The 11,000-nt window shown below is 35.2% G+C and overlaps 1 protein-coding gene across 1 annotated transcript; it reads left to right on the forward strand.

Annotated features, from left to right (window-relative positions):
* Positions 1 to 5,365: 5,365 nt before the first annotated feature.
* LOC103463059 (hydroperoxide isomerase ALOXE3-like) lies at positions 5,366 to 8,063 on the forward strand. The gene is made up of 3 exons (XM_008406185.1): positions 5,366 to 5,815; positions 6,350 to 6,520; positions 6,858 to 8,063. Exons 1-3 carry the CDS (start codon positions 5,765 to 5,767, stop codon positions 6,966 to 6,968), a joined length of 333 nt encoding a protein of 110 aa, XP_008404407.1. The 5' UTR covers positions 5,366 to 5,764; the 3' UTR covers positions 6,969 to 8,063.
* Positions 8,064 to 11,000: the final 2,937 nt, after the last annotated feature.

Here is an 11,000-nt window from a genome sequence, read left to right on the forward strand (position 1 = left end):
AGGGATTATCGGACCAAGTGGAAATATTTACTCTAATATGGATTATGACCACGAAACGGCAAAGGTAGGACTGGATTTTTGATTTTAGCTTCGTGAAATGAGCCATTTCTGTTTTTCTTCTTTAGCTGCTGGTTCATTGAGTTTTGAACGTAGCGTGGTGACTCTAGTATTGTTAAAAACCTCAGAGCTTCGGCTTTACTCTGATTAATAGTTTTTGTGTGTCGGGCCTCCTTGCTCTTTTACTATTGCGTTTTTTACCGGGTGTGCCTCGTTAGCGTCTAATTGCGTTTCCTTTTATCAATCTGCTTAGTGTTCAATATGGGTGTTGTTGAGGAAGAAAATATCGATCCTATCATTTAGAAGAGCTTTTTCCCTTTACGTGGATATGCAATATGCCTATATTGATAAATGTATAGCATGTGCTTTTAATTGATCTTGTTGCGGCAAGCGCCGAGGACCCAAATTTGGGTCCTCTAGCGACGGAGAGGGCAGCAATATATTAAGACCAGTAAGGAGGAAAGGCCAGGCCTTTCAGACCTCAAGATGTTGCACATCACTAATTGATCAGTGATGTGTGAAGGACAAGAGCCATAGGAAAATGGCAGAGAGGTCTCCTAAGCGGACTGCCTTCGTAGCAATTCCATTCAGTTTCATTAAGTAGTTGCTGGGAAAGAAGTGTAATGCTACCCTGGGATAAGTCATGAATGATCATAGCACTGCACACACAGCATTGGACAGTAAACACTAAGCATGATGGGTGCATTGCTTCATCTGAATTTCGTTGGTGTTCCCGCTAAATCCTAAATATACCCAATTTGGGTTGTCTTGGAGTTATCGCAACCTGTGGGGTTTTTCCTGTCTGGGAAAATGTCTAGCCAATCAGAAAGCGCGGTGACATAGGAACAGAGGGGAATCCCAAACAGCTGACATATTGCGCAACTGAGAGTCCGATGGATATCGGAGGTGATATGTGGAAATGTTTATTAAATCTAAAGGTCACGTTGTTAAAAATGTTAACTATGAAAAAACAGTCACCTCCAAATCATAGTGCAGCAAATAGAGCGGCTGCTCCCGTCGTCTTTTATCCACTGCTTTTTTTTATCTCTTAAAATGACTCCACAAACTATCACTATTGCTTTTTCATCGTCATCCGTGTTTGGTTATTCTAAATTCCGGCTATGTTGGGGGTTTTACTGGATTATCCTCTGGAATCGGGATGTTAGTGACTGGAATCGGTTCGTGTTGCTCCTGCCTTGGACACACGAACCGATTGAACCTGTTAGACTTTTATCAGCTCTGTGGTCAGGTTTGGAGAATCGGCCCAAACCACTGCCCAAACCCTCTGACTCTGGTCGCTATGGTAACGTTTACATATCCCTTCAAAATAAGATACAGAAGCGCCACAAAAACCAACATTTTACTTTTGTGAAAATTAACTCACGATACTGACTAACGGGAGCCCTGAGCTTGTTTCTCTGCAACGAGACGGTCCCATCTGGGAGTGATGGGAGACAATGACACCCGAAGTGTTGCTTATGTGGCGACACGAGGTGGAAACTGATTTGGTGAACTTTTAGCTTTAATAGGTTTCCCAACAACACCACCCTGGGAATTTCACCCAGGGAATATTTCCTTTGGCTTAAGGCACACAGGTTCTGAGACAGTTTCAAATGTATAAAAAAAAACAAAAAAACATTACATTCTTTTAAAATGACTTTTTAAAACCAGTTTCTTTTAAGAATGAAAAAAGAAATCTAAGAAAGAAAATGCAGTAGCTGAGGTTACCGGCCAGAGGGGCGCTATAGGGTTGGCATCCGCCAAACACAGCAAACCAAAAAAACCTTTAACACACCAGATGCAGTGAGACAACCCAAACTCAAGAATCACAGCACGCAGAAGAGGAAGACACCGTCACCACACCAACACCGGACCTCAGCAACTGCAAAGCAACAAAAGAGAAGCAGTTAACCACTATAACAATCTTAAACCCAATAAGAAAAACAATCAGCCCGACTAAATAAAGAACAAAAAGGGCTGTAAACAAAATGAGTAAAGAAATAGAAAAAAACAATAGACAATGCAAATTAAAACATCAGGACCAGGCGTGGCCCGCTTGTCATGCCACAACAGGAGGTGAAATGGGTGCGCAGATGCCACACCCCAAACACCGCTTCGATGAAGGCGGATAATGCCGTCGCAGTCCAACTTTAAAACCGATTGTGTAGAAGTCCGGGAGACGAACTCAGAGCAAAGCAGAGTAGATCGGAGCAGAACAGGGCAGCAATGGTCCAACTGTGGGGGGAACCTAGGAAAAATTAGCCACCATTTTAAATAAAACTAACAAACTGGAGCTTAGATGAGCGTTAATTTCTTACCTGCCGATCCAAACACGAACACACACACACACACACTCGCAGAAGGAGGAAGAGAAGGAGACCAGCGCAGTGGCGCTTTACCTATAAGCACAATTCAATTGAGATGTTCTGGCCAAGATCAGCTGAAGTGCAGGGAGAGAGAGAACACCTACCACCAGAACATTAGCGCAACATGAACCAGCCAGCGATTTGTTACTTTCCGCTGCCAGAGTCCACAGGACACAAGCCACACAGTGGGAGAGCAAAGACAACACATCCTGAATGAACGCTGCAACTCCTTATATACCACGCCCACCTTAACAACCGGAACTTCTCACCTGACAACCACCTGTGTGGAATTAGGTGTATTTCTATACCACTACACTTATATCCACAGCCTGCTTGGTCTCTAAGTGGCAAAGCAGTTTGAAGCTTCGTTGTCTCATTAGCAGCCGGTCGCCGCATGTTACGCAGAGCTGGTATTACTAAGAGCATGCTTTTACCAATTTTGACATAACTTTAAATACACTAAAATATAATTGTTCCACATTACAATTTTAAGAAATATATAAAATAAAACTATACTTTAAGTGAACAAAATATGTATTTGCTCAAGTGCACCAATGAAAAAATATGCTTTTGAATATATTTTGTGCAAATTTGAAAAGGCTCAAAAGAATTTTTTTTAATTCACTTAAAGTAAACCATTGAATACACAAAAATTTCAGTATGTTTTACATTACGTCTGAGTATATACTTTAGGCTAATGAGGTATGACTTTTTAAGTGCCTTAATAATCTTTTACTGCTTTTGTTAAAATGGCAAAGAATAATAAAAAAAATAACCTTTAAATTGCAGTAGTGCGGTGAATGGGAATGTTCTGTCGTTGATCCTCACTGTTCTTTGGAAGGAAAAATGTCAGTTTGTCTGGAGTAATACTGGAATACTGTGACATTGTATCAAAACAATACTCTGTTCCTGGTGAAATATTTTTCACATTCCCTCCAAAGTGTACTTATTTTATTGCGCTAATTTTCATAAGCATGTTTTCTGTAAAGTTTTAATATATTGACAATTTGTACAATTCTCTGATGTACCCTTGAAAAATGTGAATATATTGAATACACAATGTAATTTCTTTCAGCCAGAAAGTGTGTTAATTGATCCTTCTACATATCTGATATGTAGCCAACATATCAGGCTACATATTTGGTAGCCTGATATGTTGGCAGTACTGTAGTGTGTATGAAGCATGAAATGTACAGTTATATTCATAATAATAGCACTGTGTTTAAAAAGGTGAGTAAACCTCAAAATTCTTCAAATAAATTGTATTTTAATGAACACAAATGCATTGGGAACACTGCACATTCTATTTCAAAGCAAAAAAGTGGAAAAGTAATTAAATATTACAATATTTTACAGAAAGTCAAGAAATAAAATGTTCAAAAAATTGTAGTGTTGACATCTTTCTTTACAAGCTCAAAAATAAACTGCATAAACTAAGAAATGCTGGAAGATTAATCTTTCCTGTGAATCATGAACTTAATATTTAGTTGCATAACCATGGTTTCTGATAACTGCTTCGCATCTGCGGTACATGGAGTCAACCAACTTCTGGCATCGGTCAGCAGCCCAGGACAACTGTAGTATGTTTCACAATTTCTATGATTTTCTTTTTTGGTTTTGCCTCATGAACAACATATTTTATGTAATCCACAAATTTTCTATGGGATCAAGGTCCGGGGTTTGTGCTGGCCACTCCATTACTTGAATTCTGTTTGTCTAGAACCATGATTTTGCTCACTTGCTGGTGTGTTTGGGGTCATTGCCTTGTTGAAATATCCATTTCAATTGCATTTCCTCTTCAGCATATGGCAACATGACTTCTTCCTGTATTCTGGTGCACTCAAACTGATCCATGATCCTCGATATGTGATAAATAGGACCAACACCATAGCATGATTCAATGTCACTTGGTGTTTTTATTGTAATTATGTAAAGCACTTTGAAATGTCTTGCTGTTGAAATGCACCATACAAATAAAATTTGATTGACTGACTGACTGACTGATTGATGAGAAACATCCCCATATCATGATGCTTTAACCACCTTGCTTTATTGTCTTCATTGTGTACTGGGGTGTAATTTAGTTAGGACGTCTAACAAACTATCCGTGGCCCTACGAACCAAAAAGAACCAAAAGTCCACAAAATACTACACCACTTCTCTTTAGGCTAATCAATATGTTCTTTGGCAAATTGTAGCTGCTTCAACACTTTGATGTTAAACTTTGATCAGTTTTGTTCTCCAAACAAAACTGTAAAATAAGAATGATCCTTGATCGAGATGTAACGAACAATTCTGATCAACCACATGATTGGGTCTGGACATCCCTGATTTGAAAACATGGAAATATTTAAAACAAAAAACAGAAACATTGTGAATCTAAAATCCAAGTGGATACAAACTGAATATTGAATGCAAATACTTACAAAATTCACAAATTCTTGAAAATATTTAAAACGATAAATTTTAAAGTATTAGACCATGACAGTGACCTCACCAAAAATGACCTTTTCCTCACCTTTCGCTGAAAAATTTACAACTTTTTTCTTTAGGTTTACAATATGAATAAGTATCTGTATCTCAAACCACACATTCTTTCATATGATATTTTTTTCATATAGTTGTAAGGTAAGCCTTTAATGTAAAATTAATCTATTTAAAATTATACTGTCCTCCATCTGGAAAAGCTTTGTCGAAGGAATCCTAAAGAACTACTACAAGACAGATGATGATGTTCAAAACGACCGTGAACTAGAAGACTGGATATGGGACATTTGTGAGCATGGATTCCTTTGCCCAAAAGAAAAATCAGGTAGGTTCTTACCCTGTCTAACCAAGATTCTGCTTAAAACAGAATATGCAAGTGTAAAAGTATAATTTCATTTGGCCCTGTGTCTTTTAATGCGCTAAGATTAGGCTCCTAGAGGGGTCCCAACCTCAACTCTATTGAAAATGTGTGGATTATTCTTTCCAAAAAGTATCTAGTTAATGGGGGGGGGGATCCCAACATCTTAAATTCATTCTTTTAATTTAGCAATGAATAGGGTTTGAGTTATTCATCCTGGATGTTTATCAGAGTCTGTTGATGGTTACAAAAATTGCATGGTGTGGATGTTTAAAAACCAAACAAGAAACAACTTGTATTCAAGTTGTCGTTTGCTTACACCACCCTGGGAAAAAAATACCTAAACTCTATGATAATATTGCCAATATTTTGTACATAGAGAAACTGTCTATTGTATAGTAGCAAATATAAAACATTCCTCAATATTTGTATTTTTAAATTATCAGGTATCCCCCTGAACTTTACCAATGTGAATGAACTGGCCAAGTTTGTGACTATGGTGATCTTCACTAGCTCAGTCCAGCATGCTGCTGTGAACTCTGGACAGGTGAGGTTTTATATTTTACTGATGAAATCTGCTCACCTATTCTTTTTTGATGGATTACACTATATAGATTTTTATGTGGTTTTATCATTGATGGATGCATTTTAGCAAACCAAAAACCAAACTGAACCATTCTAAATTTAAAGTTTTATTTATTTACACTTTAATCACTTTGTAATACTGTACTCAACAAATGCTGACAAACTGTTGTTATTAGAAATTGTTTTGTTTTCTGAAATTGGAGATTCCTAAGCCAGTTTTTTTAAAAAGGTGTTTGATAGTTACAAGAAAATATTGCATGATTATTCAGTCTGGTTTATTTTATGATGTGTAGATCTGCTGCATTGCTAGGTCCAACAGTTTCATGAAACAAGGAATTGTAAAGAGGCTTGTGTTGTATTATTCCATAATCCCTTACAACAATACTTTTTTGAACACACACCAAAAAGAAGATCAAACACATCAAATTGTTTACTTAATTATTTGTCACATACTATGCCTTAAAACTTAACAATCATGGTTACTTGTGCATCCCAGTTTGACTATGGTGGCTGGATGCCCAACCTGCCAACCACCCTGCGACGTCCCCCACCATCCACAAAAGGGGAAGCAACTGAGGCCACAATACTGGAGACACTGCCAGACAAAAGCACAACACTTGCAGCCATGACCACATTGTATTTGCTGTCTAGGAAATACAGTGACTTTGTAAGTGGGAAAACCTCAAGACACTCAAAATTTTGTTCAAGTTGTGTAAAATACATTGATTCTATCTGTATGTCAATTAGTTAGCAACTGTTAAGACAGAGCGGTACACTGAGTTTTGTTAAGTAAATTTTAAACAAATCCCTCACCTAATTATATCAGGTTGTTTCAGGTTAACATTATGCTTAAATTTGTACAAGTGAAAATCAAAACATACTATAGATTTGCTGAAATACATGCAGCTGTTTATTTACCTCTTTATACATAATTTTCAGTTGTCTTTACCTGACATTTTAAACATCAGCGGAAAATATTGTAAGTGTATGATTTATTTCATCAGGTTCCTTTGGGCACTTACCCTGAGACTCAATTCACAGAGGAGCAACCCCTGAAGCTGATGGAAAAATTCAAAGAAGAGCTGCAAGAGCTAAGTAAAGTTATAAAGGAATGAAACATCAAACTGGATGTCCCATACAAATACCTGGACCCAGAAGAGATTGAAAATAGTGTGTCCATTTGAAAATTAGATGATCAGATATGTTCCATATCAAATTCAGTCACCGATTCACAAAAATGAGCTAAGGAGGAAATGCATGTTTTACCAATCTTTTCTGGTGTCGCACAAATGATAGTCTTTTGGGTCTTTATTGATAACATAAAGCATGGTGGTTCTGCAGCATGACTAGTTAAGGTTGTTTCTTGGATTAAGAAACCAGCTACCAAGATCAAGTACAAAGTAGAACCTCTTTGGGATACTTGGATCTTGAGATTTGTGCTTATTGTTGTTTCACTGCATAAATTAATCAGTGTGCTTCATCTACCTTGCGCAACTATTGTAATAGTTAGATATTGTTGACCAAAAATCCAAAACAGTACAAATACATGTAATACGTTGTAGGCTCTAGTTTGATTAGTAGGGATTTTTGATTAGTCGATGTGTAAACAGTGAGCATATTTGTATGTATTGGTGTTTCAACTGAAAAATAAACATGTCTGGCCTGTGGATGTTATGGTGGGGTGACGGTTAAACTTACTTGTTAAATGATCTATTGTCAGATTTCTATGTGGAGATTGCTGAAATGTATTTACTATCTTGATGAGTGAAAATTTGAGTTTGTATTTTTTAGATATTAAAATGGGGCTATAGTGTGGTCTTCAAAAATGACTAGACATTTGAAAAGGGTTACAAAAATATTAAGAAACAGAATTCAGTTGTTGCCAGAATAAGATTTTTCATTTTAGCTAAAAAAGTGTTATTTTGCTTTCTTTATTCAATTATTTTCAAATGACTATTGTATTGTTATGGGTGGTGGATTTACATTTGTTCTGTACTTTGCTAATTACCTAAATTGCTCTGTAATTTTTTTTTATTAATCTTATGGACCACCTGTGACATGATTTGAGAACCAGTTCAATCAATATGGAAACAGTTCTAATATTTCAGGTGATATTTTAATGACTATTTGTTTAAAAAGTTATAACACAAGAAGTAATACATATTATGGCACACAACTATGATTTTTGAACTATGTCACAGATATTAGATTTGCAAGCAATATAAATGCTCAGTTGAAGTAAATAAACGTTTTAATTGGTGTTGGGGGAAAAATGTTTTGTTTTCTTTGAAACGCCAGTTGGAACTTATTTTATTGTTTGCATGTTTGTTTATATTTGTGGATTTTTTTTCAACAGGATAAGCAGATTTTTTGGAGTGTTATTTTACTTATTTAACTTTGTTCAAAAACCTGTGCAGTGAGCTTTTTTACTCACCATCAGTCTACTTTTTACATAAAAAAACAGGTCTTATTGCACCATCTTGAAAAAATACAATTAAAGGTGTACCTCATAGAAAATTAACAAAGTCCAATTAACTGTCCTTGTAGCCACTTGCCAAACAAGAAAGTGGCCAGCTTATTCAGCCACTTGCCCGGCTAAACAAGCAAAAGATTTGTTCACCTGAGACTATTTCCCACTTATTTTGACCAGCTTGAATTTTCCTACTAAGCATTTAATGTCACTACCATGCTATAACGTGATGTGTGAACGTTGGAGTGCAGTTTCAACTTTCAATCATATTTAGGGCACTGTCTACAAAGATTCAAAATCTCTGCTTTGCTTCAAGACCTGATCACTGCGATGTGACCCTACTGTCCTGCAAACCCAGAAGTTCTCCAAGAAACATTTGTGGGAAATGAGAGATCACACAATAAAGCATTGCCAAAAGGGACGAGTGGTATCACAAAAAATATTATAGTTCTGAATGTCATAATTCATATTTTTCCCCTCTATTGCACTCTTACTATATCTAATGCTCCTACTGCAACTTGAGTAAGAAAACTTGACTTCATAAGTTTCAGAATTAAATCCAAGTTTTTTTTGTGTGTGCATCTCCATAAATGGTATATGCTGACAGCATATATTTATACACCCAATTATTTAATATAGCAAATATCGCAAGCAATAATTAGTTAAATTGAAAAAACTCAGTTTTCCCTGTTTTAATATCAACCCCTATGAATTACCATGATGAGATTATTCCCTCCAAAATGTTTCCACTTTTATCGTATTGTTCTTATTAAAATAATTTTCCAATAATATATTCTAAGAATCCCCCAAAAAAGACACAAAACATTTTGTTTAAGAATTTTGAACATTTGTGTTCCAATTATCTGCATAAATCAAAATTGAAATAAAAGATTGCCAAGTCATTTCTAAAAAAATTACAGAAGAAGTACTAATTGCAGTTATAATTAACTGCAATTAGTTAATTATAACTAATTGCAGTTGAATATTTATATTCAAGTGATCAGGTCTTGAATATAAATATTTATAAATATTATAAATATTTTCTATAATATTTATAATAAAAAAAATACACTATTTGCCTTCTCCTTCTTCTTCTCCCTTCACCCTCAAAACAAAGTAATAAGAACATGGGGAGAAATGCAGCTAGTACTAAGCACCAACCTCATCTCATCTGAGTGAATTAATCAATTCTTCTGTATTTACTTTGACAGTTACTGCAGTTTTATCTATAAACAGTAGGAGACACCGGTGAGAAAAGAAAACTAATTGAGGAATAAATTCACAATTTCCTTTCCCTACATCTCCATAAACAGGGCTTTACTGATGGAAACATGAAAACTGAAACATTTTGACTTTACCAAAAACTAAGGATTCCTTGACCTGTCAAAATTTAATTAATCAATTTTGATGGATTAAAAAGCCACAACCAAATAAAAAATCAATGTTATCGCATCAACCATCTGTTGTAAAACATGTCAAAATTTAATTAATCAAGTTTGATGGATTAAAAAGCCACACCCAAATAAAACAAAATCTATGTTATTGCACATGACCATCTATTTAATAAGGCTTTATATGGCTTTATCGCATGGAACATGTGTTTTGATTGTATAATTTGAGCCTTCTCATCGCATCATCGTAAATCTGGAAATTGACAATAAGGATTTAATACGATGATAAGGCTCAAATTATACAATCAAAACACATGTCATATGAGGCCATATAAAGCCTTATTAAACAGATGGTCATGAGCGATAACATAGATTTTTTTATTTGGGTGTGGCTTTTTAATCCATCAAACTCGATTGATTAAATTTTGACAGGTCGAGGAACCCTTTGTTTTTTTTTTATCTCTAACGTGAATTTAATCACAGTTAGTCACAGTTTTATCACTTTTATGATACAATCATGTTTTACATCTGTAAATTTGTACAAGTTTGTTAATATTTGCCTCCCATTGTGACTTACCAAAAAATATTTGAAATACTGATGCTAAATTATGTCCAGGAACATAGTAAGTTCTCCTTAATTTTTTCATTATTAAAACCATTTTCTTTACCGTACTCAATCTCTGTGCTCGGGTCTTTTTCTAACAAGTCCTCTGTTAGAAAAAGCTCTTATTTTGCTGATAGTACACTTGAACTTTGCCACTGATGGATAATCAAGGGTTTTTCTGAGTTTTTATTTTAATTTTATTTAATTTTATTTACTAAATTAAAAGTAACAGCTTTTTTACTGTCTGGGAGCAACTTAAAGAAACATGAACTGAAGAGCAGAAGAAACAGGAATCTTAGAACAATGACTGAGCTATGACACCAACTCCAAAACACAAAAAGCATTTAGAAAAGAAAAAATTGTTACAGAAATTGGTTGCAAAAACAAACTTCAAACAATATGAGTAAGATATCACTCCTTTACTTTACGTGTATTATCCTGTAAAAAAATTTAAGAGCTGAATACGTACACTTCAATATAGTGAATTTTATTAAATTTATTTCAATTGTTTGTTTTTTCTACAAAAGTGTAAGCAAACATGTAGTGAAATGCACAATAATTGTTTTCTGCTTAAAAGCGTTTTTATTTTCACTTTGCCATAGATTCTTGCACAGATATTTTTAAGCAACAAATTTGAGAAATTCACTTTCTAAAATGTAGATTCTTTCATCTTAGTACTTGA

This window comes from Poecilia reticulata, linkage group LG1 (assembly GCF_000633615.1).
Source record: "Poecilia reticulata strain Guanapo linkage group LG1, Guppy_female_1.0+MT, whole genome shotgun sequence".
NCBI classification, from domain to species: Eukaryota; Metazoa; Chordata; class Actinopteri; order Cyprinodontiformes; family Poeciliidae; genus Poecilia; species Poecilia reticulata.

Excerpts from the sequence above, each read along its gene's own strand:
- LOC103463059 (XM_008406185.1), top strand. The coding sequence starts at position 5,765 with ATGGTGATCTTCACTAGCTCAGTCCAGCATGCTGCTGTGAACTCTGGA. Across the intron at positions 5,816-6,349 it reads CTGCTGTGAACTCTGGACAG|TTTGACTATGGTGGCTGGAT; the intron begins GTGAGGTTTTAT and ends TGTGCATCCCAG. Across the intron at positions 6,521-6,857 it reads CTAGGAAATACAGTGACTTT|GTTCCTTTGGGCACTTACCC; the intron begins GTAAGTGGGAAA and ends TTATTTCATCAG.